The sequence below is a fragment of the Typopeltis vanoorti genome, chromosome 22 (assembly GCF_054136105.1).
Source record: "Typopeltis vanoorti isolate ZY-2024b chromosome 22, IOZ_Tvanoo_1.0, whole genome shotgun sequence".
NCBI classification, from domain to species: domain Eukaryota; kingdom Metazoa; phylum Arthropoda; class Arachnida; order Uropygi; family Thelyphonidae; genus Typopeltis; species Typopeltis vanoorti.
The window spans coordinates 15,787,269-15,799,412 of record NC_143570.1 but is presented as its reverse complement, the minus strand read 5'-3'; the positions used below and the strand labels follow the sequence as shown (position 1 = coordinate 15,799,412).

Here is a 12,144-nt window from a genome sequence, read left to right as displayed (position 1 = left end):
ATATAAACATAAAAACTGCAAAATATTTAAAAATAACAGCAGTAATTAACTCTATATTTAAACCAAACCTAGTTCAAAAACAAACCAGGCTAAAAGTATACAATACATTAGCCCCTACCGGTCTTAATGTATGGAAGCGAAATCTGGACAATAAAACAAAAAGACAAACAAAGATTAACAACAGCAGAAATGAAGTTTATGAGAAAAACTGCAATGTATACCCTATTTCATCACAAAAGAAACGAAGATATTATGAAAGAATTAAACCAAGAACCAGTAATTGAAAAAATTAAAAAATATAAACATAGATGGATGGAACACGTTCAAAGAATGAAAACAGAAAGATTACCAAAACAAGCCTTAAAGTACAAGCCATTAGGAAAAAGAAAACCAGGACGTCCTCTTAAACGATTCAACGATGACTTCTAAGGCCGGAACAGGCCATGATAGGCCTAAATCCTTGATACGTATGATGATGATGATGACTTCCTGTTTTCTGTTTTTTATTTCCTTTTTTATTTGTTTTTCTAATGAAAAACATTTTATAGAATTAAATTATTGATTTCTGACATGCTTTTGTCTTTTTCCATTATACTAAATTTACGACTCGTATTTGTAGCTTGTTCTCAAGTAAGTTCTGGTGTCGGTGCTATATTTGGACCACAGGATCCGTTGCTGGGGAATCATATCCAGTCCCTCTGCGATGCTCTAGACATTCCCCACATAGAATCCAGAATGGATATGGAACCGGAAATTAAAGAGTTCTCCATCAATCTCCATCCTAATCCGATTCTCTTAGGAGATGCCTTACGAGACCTCACCAGATATCTCAACTGGACCCGAGTGGCAGTGATATACGAAGAAGATATGTGTGAGTTTCTTACAAATATTCTTTCATTACTTGGGATAGTAAAGTATGCGTATGGATATGAGGGTGGTCTAAAACGTTCTCGGCCTAACAATGAAAAAACTAATTTATAATTTCAAAATTATGTTTATTTTTCTACATAATCTCCCTTAAGACTAATACATTGATTCCAGCGATGCTCCAGTGCCATTATTCCGTCCCTGTAGTGGTTCTCAGTAAGATCTGCAAAATACCCCTCTACAGCTGCAATCACCTCTTGATTCGAAGAAAAACGCTGAACAGCGAGAAAGAGGTTTAGTGTTGGGAACAGGTAGGAGTGAGCAGGAACCAAATCTGGGGAATTGGGTGGATGTTCCAACAGTTCATAGTGCAGATCCCTTAATTTTCCCATTGCCAAAACACCTTTGTGGGCAGGTGCATTGTTCTGATGACAGATGATTTTTTTTCTTCTGCAAACCGGGTCTTTTCTCACGAATTTTTTCGTCTAGTCCGGTTAAAAGATCAGAATAATATTCCCCGGTTATTGTTTTACCCTTTTCAAGATAATTAATAAACAAAATGCCTTTAGCATCCCAAAACACTGAAGCCATGACCTTTCCTGCTGATGAAACCGACTTTGTCTTCTTTGGCGCTGAACAACCGGCTTCTGTCCACTGTTTTGACTGCTGTTTGGATTCTAGTGTGTAATGGTGAATCCAAGTCTCATCCATAGTGATACATCGACGCACAAAATCAGTTTTATTCTTGTTAAAACGTTCCAAGAACTGTTCAGAGATTTTCGTGCGAGTGTGTTTTTGATCCACTGCGATCAAATGTAGCACCCATTTTGCGAAAATCTTTTTCGTATAATTCTTCATGCAAAATATGTCATTCACGTTCTTTTGAAATGCCTATAGTCTCAGCAATTTCACGCACTTTGACTCGCCGGTCATCCAATACCATATCGTGCACGGATCAATGATTTCTGATGTTGTTACACTTTTTGGCCGTCCTTCACGTGGATCATCCTCAAGGCTGGTACGGCCACTTTTAAACTCGGTAGCCCATTTCTTAATTGTTAGAAAACGAAGGAGAAGAGTGCCCATAAACGTTTATGAACTTCGAATGAATTTCTTTTGGCGTTAAACCTTCTTTTACAAAGAATTTTATAACCCCACGATACTGAATTTTATCCATTTCAAGGGACACAGATAACACTTTTGCTTCAGACATTTGTATAAAACAAACTACTTGATAGAATGACTTGCAATTTCACACGGATGCTTATGACAGATGTACCAACTTAAAAAAAATCTTTCTGATAGTGTTGCCATCTATAGTCAGGACCGAGAACCTTTCACACCACCCTCGTATGTCTGTGTAGTTTTGTAATGAGATTGAGTTCCGTGCAAAGATTCTTACAAATGCTTTTCCTGTTCTTTTCATAGCTTTGATTAACCTACAGGAACTTGTAAAACCTCCATTGCCTAGAAACGTGCAGGTTATATTCCGGAAAAGCAATCGTGATACCTTCAGGGAAACCCTACGAGATGTTAAGAGCAGAGGAATTTACAGCATCGTTGTCGACACGAAGCCAGACAATCTGCCGTATTTTTTAAAGGCTGTAAGTTGTTTGTTTTACGTGTGCGTAGGAGAATGTGTTACGTATGAATTATATATGACTTAACATGTTAAATATTGATAGAGAAGCAATTCTTAATATTTCTCAAGTATAGTGTCGCAAATTGTGCCTAAAAGGAAGGATGGTGTTCTAGCAGAAATCGATGAGATTCAAATTGCTTATTCTGTTTGTAAGAGCGTTCAATGGCCTGATTTAATAAACGCATTCAAATACAACTCGTAATATTCTTCTGAGAATAACTTAATTAAATATCACGTGAAGGCTCGAAGATAATTTAGAACTGTCTTTTAATTTTATTTATCATTCTCTTCTTTGAGTTTCCTTTTCAATATCTTAACGCGCTTATTCATCGTATTGAAAAGTTAATCATTTAATAGCACTGTCAAAATTAGTAATACGAAGGACTTTTACAGGTGGAGTTTAGATCGCTTCGTGATGAATTGCATTACGTATTAAATCCGAAAGATGACGTTTTTTTTTGGGAGATTAATGATTAAAGCAATTTCATTGGTTAAAGACAAAATTACTGAATTTTTGATAAAACCCATTATCCGTTCCATTTCTTTTGAATTTTGAATAATGGGCTAACTTGAAATATAAATACACTTTTGTCTTTATGTGGTTCAAATACATCTTTTGTGACTTTCTTTTAGCTCATTAAGATATCGATCTTATTCTAAACAGGATCTGTCTGGCTGTTGATCAATAAAATGGAAAGAAAAAGAAAATAAAATTCTTGAGTGCTTTGTTAATTCAAGATGTAAATCCAAGAAATCATTTCTCTCAAGAACTAAATAATGCACAAAACGATGCTTAAAATGAAGTCAGATGAGTTGCATCGATTAAAATGGAAAATCATTTACGTATGACAGATTTAAAGTCGGAGCCTCCATAGCTCACACGTTTTCGACGATGCCCTTTGGATGAAATAACCTGGGTTCGAATCCCGTTCTACAATGCGAGCAACCGATATCAGCACTTTTCAACTAAAGGTGAGTTACTGGGTTTACGTCCGGCAAAAAAAGAGGCAGATCGGCTAACTAAACACGTGCAATTCACAGACATAATAGACAATTCCGATAGCATTTTCTGTCTGTCTGTCTGTCAATTAACACTATCAGAGCATTAATCAGGTTTTACACAAGTGCCCTAACTTCACAGTGACAGGTCATTGAACTTAACACGCAAGGGATGATGGGAATGGAAATTTAATGTCCTCTTTAAGGGGTTGTTGTGTTTGGTCTGATATCCTATGCTGTTTCATCACATCCCTCTGTAATGTTTAATGAATTAAAAATTTGACTATTTCTGTGTACAATTAAATCTAAATATGCGATAATGCTACAATTTATTTACGAGATTCTTAATATTTGTTGTTTTATTTTGCAGATTTTACAGGTTCAAATGAACGATTACAAGTACTACTATCATTTCACAACATTTGTAAGTTAATTTGCCATATATTTTACTTTATACCAATTACTTTCAATTATTATGCGAATCTTAAATGATCTTCCACAATGCCTGTTCATTTTAGGGTGTTTTATATAGACATGGGCGATTAAAACACTTTCTAGATCTATAATGCAGCTTAGAAGTAATAATCAAGTCGATCAAGACTGGTGGGATTAATATAAAATATCAGAGGACTCCTGCAAATGGGGATTCTGTCTTTGGTTGCTATGGTTACAGTATTCGATGGACTGTAATTTCTCCTATAATTGAAGATGCAGTTCCTTCTTCTGATGTTCAGTTAATAATTATGATTATTTAGTTTATTAGTAGCTGTTCAAGAGATAATGATCGTATATAGCTATATTATCCATTATTCTTGAGCAATAAAGTGAAAGAAGTGCTCGTTTATATTCACCCAAAACTTAAACATTATTTCTATGAAGACAAACAGAATTGTAACGTAGCTTCTATTTGTAATAGGAATGTGTCTATTACAATACTCAGTGGTATATTCATCAGATGATAATCAATTTAAGCAATACCGATTTAAATTTCAATTGAAACAATTTCGAAACTCTTTTCGCAATAGAATTTTTGTGTATTTATATAAATCGTTATTATAGCAATTTACTATTTACTATAGTCTCGGTCTTCATATTCAGTAAGTCTAAGAGAATAATCTTCATCTTTATAGGATATCGAAACGTTTAATTTAGAAGATTTCAAATATAACTTCGTGAACATGACTGCCTACAGAATGGTGGACTCAGAATATCCGAGTGTGCGCCAGACCCTGAGGGATATGGAAAAGTTTCAACCAATAGGACATCACATCATTAATAAAACGAATGTGATAAAGGTGAGTTTAAACACAACACTTTCAAAGCGATAACCATAACAGTTAACAGCACACTACATCACTAAGTAAAATGTGTTCGAAGTTTCCATCTTAAAAGCCTTTTCACATTCATTTAATGCAAGATTTTAAAAGCTTATAAATATTTATGGGAACAGAAATTCTCTTCCTTATTGAGTCTTTTATAACTTTGAGTTGCGACGGAGATTGCTGTTTATTGTAAGATGTGTTTACGACCATGAAATCAACTTTCTGTCGATTAATCATTCCATCTAACGGACTCATGACGGTATTCGCATGTCGACCTCATCGTACTCTAGCGCTATCTATAATGAAGGATGAGATGAACACTTTCGGACCAAATTTATGTCGTATTATAGATCGCTTCGCAATCTCACACGATCCCCTCATTCCTGTTTAGTTGTGGCTGATGTTAGTTAATTAACTCGCTGCGGGGAAATGTAGTTTTCCAGCTAAACGCAGCTCATTGTTTGTACTTGTCTATCTCTATTATTTTTAGACAATTTGATTGGTTCGCTGTGATTATCCTAGAAGCGGTGATTTTGTAGCGCAATAAGCTATTGATGTGACAAGGTAATTGGAGTTCTGAAACGTATTCCAGATTAATGTATCCTAGAGGCATTAGTATCAGACGTATTGTCATCCAACTTGTGGTTTTAATTCCAATGCAGGTTAATACACCGGCATATTCCTTAATTAGGCATTTTTCTGTCACTTTTTTTTATTCTTTTACAGACTGATCCAGCGCTCATTTTTGATTCCGTCTATGCCTTGGCTCGTGGTCTACATGCGTTACAAGGTGGCGCTACTTTCAGGCCAGCGAATGTGTCTTGTGAAGAAGAATTTCCTTGGAATGATGGAAGCAGTCTTTTTAATTATATTAACTCAGTAAGTCTATGTTTTAATGCTGTGTGTTTAATTTTGGTTTATGACTATTTAGAGTCCATTAATTTCTATGTGTTAAGAAAAGTCAAATCCGTATTGAAGAATGCTCAGAATAAATATTAATTATTTTTTTTTACATTTTCATTGTTAAATAAAAGTGTTAACGTAATTATTAAAAATGCTTCTTAAATAATAATAATAATTAGTTTATAAAATTACATCGACAACAGCACTAAGCAAATGCTTCAAGCCATTTCGCAAGGGGCCAAGAGCAACAGGAAACAAATCCGATTACAAAAAAGGAAAAAACTGGCGTGACCAAGACATGGCAATGGCTACGATATGGATATATTAAAAAAGAAATAGAAGGATTTATTCTATCCCCTTGAGAAAAGACGTTATTACAAACTAATGCAATCAAAGCAAAAATGTGAACATCAATAATAACAGCAAATGCAGATTATGCGATCAGAAAGATGAGACTGTAGAACATCTAATCAGTGCCTGCAGCAAAACAGCTCAAACTGACTGTAAATACCGCCATGATCAAGTGGCCAAAATAGTTCAGTGGCATGTTTGCAAAAAATATGACTTTCCTACTTCTGATAACTGGTGGCAGCATAAAATAGAGACTGTATTGGAACACGAAACAAACAGCAAAAATTCTCTGGGACTTTAGAATACAAACTGATTGGCATGTGGAACATAGACCTGACATCACAATTATCGAACATCGACAGGTTTGGATTATCGATATTGCAGCACCCAGTGATAACAACATCAACAACAAAGAACTGGAAAAAATTACTAAATGTCGAGATCTGGCAATCGAAGTTGGCCGACTGTGGCTTAAACATACCAAAGTCATTCCAATAGTTATCGGTGCACTTGATGCAACTTCAAAGACGCTGTCCAACTATTTACAGCAATTAAAAATCAATGAAGTGACCCCATATGACCTACAAAAAACAGCATTACTTGGAACAGTCCATATTTTACGACGCTACCTGACATACTATTCTTAGATTCTTGGGTGGAATCTAAATTGCTCTGTATCATCAGTCAAATTGTTTGAATGATATCTTGTTTTCATTGTGTATCAATTATGTGAATTTTTTTTTCAAAGTTTGAGAAAGAGTGATTATACCAACAAATTTCTGCATTTGTTTATAGGGATTACGTGTAGATGAGTGAGGCAAGTTAATCCCACCTAATTCGAAGCTTGGGTTAGCTTTTATGAAGAGAGTGGGATTTAGCCTTCACTATTTATGTTGTTGCTACTGTTTATGTATGGGATGTAGACATTGGATGCTAGTGATTTGTGATGTGTATATTAGTGTTAATGGTTTCTTAACTTTGTTGGTATATTTTCCAGAATTCGTTTTATAATGTTCTGTAGTTATCTACGTGTTTTACATTTCTTGGTAGGTTGTTGAGTAGCGTAAGTATCTGATGTGATCTCACAAGAGAACCGTATGAGTTGTTGAAGGGTGTGGGGATGTAGAGAGTCGTTGTAGGTCGTGTTATACGATATGTGTCTCTGTTGTTTCGATAGGTGATGTTGAAGTAATTCCTTGTTAATGTCATGTAGTGTTTCAGGTTTTTAATGCTCAGAATTCTGTGTATCGCCATGTGCTTGTCGGATATTGGTTGTTGCGTGTAAGGCGTCCAGATCACTGTTGACACGATTTTCCTGTGTAGTGTTTCTAATTTTGTTAGGTGGCTGTTTGATGTGTTTGTATAGACTGTTATTCCGTATCTGAGTAGGGATTCGCAGATACCGTGATATAGGAGTTTTTTTATGTTGGGTGGAATAATGTCTTTAACTGGGAAGAGTTTTGTTGCGATGATCGGGAGTTTGGTGTGTAGGTATTCTATACGTTTTGTCCATTTAAGGTGGGAATCTATATAGAGACCGAGGTATTTTGCGTGTATTACAGGTTTGATTTCGGAACATTGGCAGGTATTTTTGTTGTTAATGCAGCGGTATGTGTGACAATGTATCGATAGTGATGCGGGGCGTATGATAATAATAATAATAAGTAAAGAAAATGATAATTGGAAACTTCAAAATATAAAGATGTACTTCATCTGAAAATGATTTGAAACAATGGTAAATCCAATAGATTTGAATTATTAGATTTGATACTACTGAGCACCATCTACTTCTGATCTTTCATGAGATGTTTGTCGGTATCACTTGCAGCTAAGCATGTTTTTCATTGACGGTAGTATTCGTTTTTGCTTGTCCTAGCATTGTGATTTTCCACTGGGAAAAAAATATTACGCAGTATTTTTTTTTCATTGGTAGGATCAGTAATATTGAATAAATAAGATGAATTTAGCAGTCCAACATATCTACATGAGAGACACGATATCCTATATCTCCTTTGTGGAAGTATTCAAAATAGTACATCCAGTAAGAATTACTGGATGGTTTTACCGGCTCATAGGTGTGAATCATTGCCGGGGGCTATCGTTACGTATGCGGCATAATAGAAGGAACAGTTATCGGTGCTCGATATTTTCACCTTCAATCGGTCAATTTAAATCGATGCTAATTCAGATCTATGAAAAGGTTTTTTTTATTTCCAGGTAGAATTCAGGGGCCTTACAGGGAAGATACAATTCAAGGAAGGGCGAAGAAATAATGTGAAGCTAGACTTGTTAAAACTGAGACAGCAAAGCATGGAAAAGGTGAGTTTGCTTAAACAAAAGCCTTAATGGAATATTTTAAGTAAAACGAATATGCAAATATGCACGCGTTTATATCCCATTACTTTTTCTCCATTAAAGTTTTGAATTAATAAACAGGGAAATAGTTGTCGTATATCCTTTTGCGATGTGGAGATAGAATTCTTAATGTAAACAGCATGCGTCGAAGTTTTTGAGAATTTTTTTTTGTTTCTTACTAACACGTATTTATATGATTTGTCTTTCTGAGGAACAGTGTAAGAGTTTTCGAAATAATCTCCTTGGAGAAAGACATTACTTTAATGGAATATATGCATTTAAATGTTTTACGTACCTGATTGGATTGATTTGTTGTAATCATAAACTACTTAAAAGTCCCCGGTGGCTCACATATTGAGAATCTAGAGATCATTATCGTGTTTATTTATAAATGGAATTTTATCCATTCTTTGCCGGATCTAAATAAAATATGTTCACCATAAAGTTACGCATCGAAGTTTGGATTCTTTGCTTTAGGATAATTCTTAACTTAAAATGTCGTTTTTAAAATTCGAATAAACATTTCATAAGGGAAATGACAAATATATTTAATAAGTATTTAAGTTTCAATAAACGCGATATGTCAAGAATGTCTTTTTCTTGTGTTAATTTTATTTGTTTTGCTCAGTAGCGAAAACTGCTCTTTGTATAGAAGGAGACAGTTCTGTTTTTTTTTTTTTTAAATGCAATTGCTTACTTCGAATTTTATAACTAATGAGCACGATATATTTACCCTTTAACTGCCTTAAAGAATAAATAATTGATCTGTATCTCTAAATATAATTTAAAGCAACATTAAAAGTAAGGAAAGGAGATAGAAGAGTGAGCTATGATGCAGAGAGAAGGATGATAGAATTAGAGATTAGAGGAATGCATAGAAAATATATTGCTCAGCTACGTCATGATCTATAACTCTTCCTGTGATTCGTATGTCAGAAAGTAGGTCAATAGGAGGCAGATTGGTTCCAGTTGCCTCTTTCATATAATGCGCCACTGATGATCACACAGCAGAGTCAGCACTAATCTTTACGACACCGCACTCGTCTTACGGTTACAATTAATTTCTCACGGGTACTATTAATGGTGCTGGTGACTGGGGAAAGGGCCCTCATATAACACTTCATCTCTACACACTCGTTGACTCTGTGAGAGAGAGAGAGAGAGAGAGAGAGAGAGAGAGAGAGAGAGAGAGAGAGAGAGAGAATCCATATATGCAATATTCTTGTAATCATCGGTTTATTTTTGAAAATCGTATCATAAAGAATACCTGTCATGGTGGACGTTATTAATACTTTCGGGGGGTGGCTACTGCTACTGCTGTGCGCTTAATTACGGTAATGAAACTTCTGAAAAGAAATCTGAAATCATTTGCGATTCTTTATCGTAACAGATTCGTTTTCACTTCATTTTAATTGGCATTTTTGTACACAAATTTTCGCGTCATTTACTTCCGTATGTTGGCGATATATTTTCACGTATTTTTGTTTCTGATTTTAGGTTGGAGAATGGTCCACGATGCACGGATTGAACATTACCAACCACAACGCCTTTCACGAATTCGGCATGACCAACATCACTTTAAGAGTCACCACTATAGAGGTGGGTACCGTTTGGGATATTTTAATGTTTACATAACTCAGAATAAAATGAGCAAACTGCATGGGAACTATTAGAGCTATTTCCTATATAATACGTATGAAAACAATGTTTAATATTTTGTTCGTGATAGAACTTTTGTAACAGGTTTTGGAATAATCAATTCTCACACGACTTCCTCCGTAGCAAATTTTCTGATGTACTAATTCTAAACAACCAGAAGAAAAATCGCTATTATTATAAATGCACACAACCAGTCGATTAATATTTCTTAGGCCTGTTTCAGCTGGTTTTCGATCAAAAATCCTCCTTGTAAAGGTAGGTAGGACTTTCACCCCCCCTTCCGAAATTAGCTTTAATCCTGCATCTCAAGAAACTAGAACGTAGTACTGACATCATCGCAAACAATGATACCAGATGGTGGCAGATTTCTGTCGTACTCTCTTCCTGATTCCTTTAAAATCATCGATAGCCATGAGCTCGGCTACTGGTGAAAGAGCTCCGCCTGTTCCGTTTCTTGAATAAAAAGATATAATGGATTTATTTACAGTCTTCTTTATCAGACTGCTTTCTTCTCTCTCGAAGTTAGTGTTAAGATTGCCTGGAATGAAGCTGTTTTGTAGAAGCCATAAGAAAATGATTGCTTACGAAATTAATATCAAGAAATGTTTGCCTTTCAAGCATGTTTCGAACAACTTTTTTTATCTGACTCCGACGTAATAAATCTTGTAAATCTATCGTACATCAGTAGATTGGCTAAAGCCTTAGATAATTCGGAAACCCTGCTGTAGAGTTCAAAGTGGAACGTTTTTCAAACCACTTCAGTCCTCCAATAAGCAGTGTGGTGATCTCACACCGGACGGTGAAATTCATCTCCCAACTAAAGACAATCTGAAACATCCGTTTATATCCACAACAGAATCCAAATCTGTGGGTTGAAGATATATAACTTTTTATGAGTCTATTGAATTCATAAATGTAACTAAATTATTTTCATTATTTGTTTATGCTTACATTTTTGCTGCATTTTAGCTCGAAGGCAGATTGGCGTTCACTTCTCATTCATTGATAAAAAAAGGAGAATTTTAACTTCCGTACATTTCTCGACTTCTTCTGCATGTTGGTGACTAAACATGCATTTTTATAATCATCAGTATTCATCTCTGCCTAGATTTGTCAACACCCAGTTTCAGTATCGAATATAATGAAGATCCATTGTTACAAATCACGTGCCTGGATGCACTTGAATATTTCAGTGTTGCATGATACTTCCCCTCTCATCCCTTCGATGTAATGAACAGCGTACCAGTACACGGGACAGCGTATTTGATGACGTGAGTTTGAATCCCTTTGCCGATACGACAGATTCCGGATTGCTCACTTCTCAGTTAGCTGGTGCGAGGTCCATTATCATAAAATAACCGAATTTGCGCATTTCATTTCCAGTCCATTAATATTCATTTAAACGAGCACTTGAGACCTTGATTCAACATACGAATCGATGATCATTAAGATACTGCTCGAGCCTTTATACGAAGCACTTCTGGAAGCCTCACGATTAATCTTTTCTTTGCAAAAGTTCTCAAAACTTTTCTGTTTTTTTTCTTCTAAGACATCATCTTATATCAATTTTCTTTGTAGCGATGCTCGAGATATCGTTCTTCCTCAGAAGTATTTGAACACGAGGGATAACAGTTGAAACTCCGTGTACATAAATGATAAAAATCAGAAAACATCTGGGGAATGCTTATAAGACAGAAACAGAGTTCTCTGATCTTTCTTAATTCTTTACGAAACACGTTTAAACATTTCAAGTGCATTTTAGTAAGGAAGAAAAAAAAAAGAAACGACTTAAGGCGCTCCTGTTTCTTAGCTTTTTTTTATCGTTTCCATGTGACTCTTTCTCTTTATCAACAATCGGATTGTGTTCTTTTGCCTCTTACATCCATCGTGAAACATTTCTGAAAAGTAAACACTTTAAGAAAGAACAAACTCGTAAGGGGGGGAGGGTGATTTTTCTCCGATATTGACAGAAGGAGAGAAATGCACCCCTAAGGTACAATAATGTATTTTTCTCCTCTGCCTCTTTGCACTCTTTCGTCTTTAGGC

The 12,144-nt window shown here is 35.4% G+C and overlaps 1 protein-coding gene across 1 annotated transcript in view; it reads left to right on the top strand.

Moving 5' to 3' along the window:
- Positions 1-12,144, top strand: part of LOC150094183 (glutamate receptor ionotropic, kainate 2-like) — an 86,671-nt gene that overhangs the window by 61,859 nt on the left and 12,668 nt on the right. Inside the window, exons 3-9 of the mRNA XM_090412416.1 lie at positions 620-871; positions 2,296-2,471; positions 3,879-3,932; positions 4,639-4,803; positions 5,557-5,709; positions 8,302-8,403; positions 9,937-10,038. Of these exons, the coding sequence (XP_090268542.1) occupies positions 620-871; positions 2,296-2,471; positions 3,879-3,932; positions 4,639-4,803; positions 5,557-5,709; positions 8,302-8,403; positions 9,937-10,038 (1,004 nt within the window). The remainder of the gene's footprint in view (positions 1-619; positions 872-2,295; positions 2,472-3,878; positions 3,933-4,638; positions 4,804-5,556; positions 5,710-8,301; positions 8,404-9,936; positions 10,039-12,144) is intronic.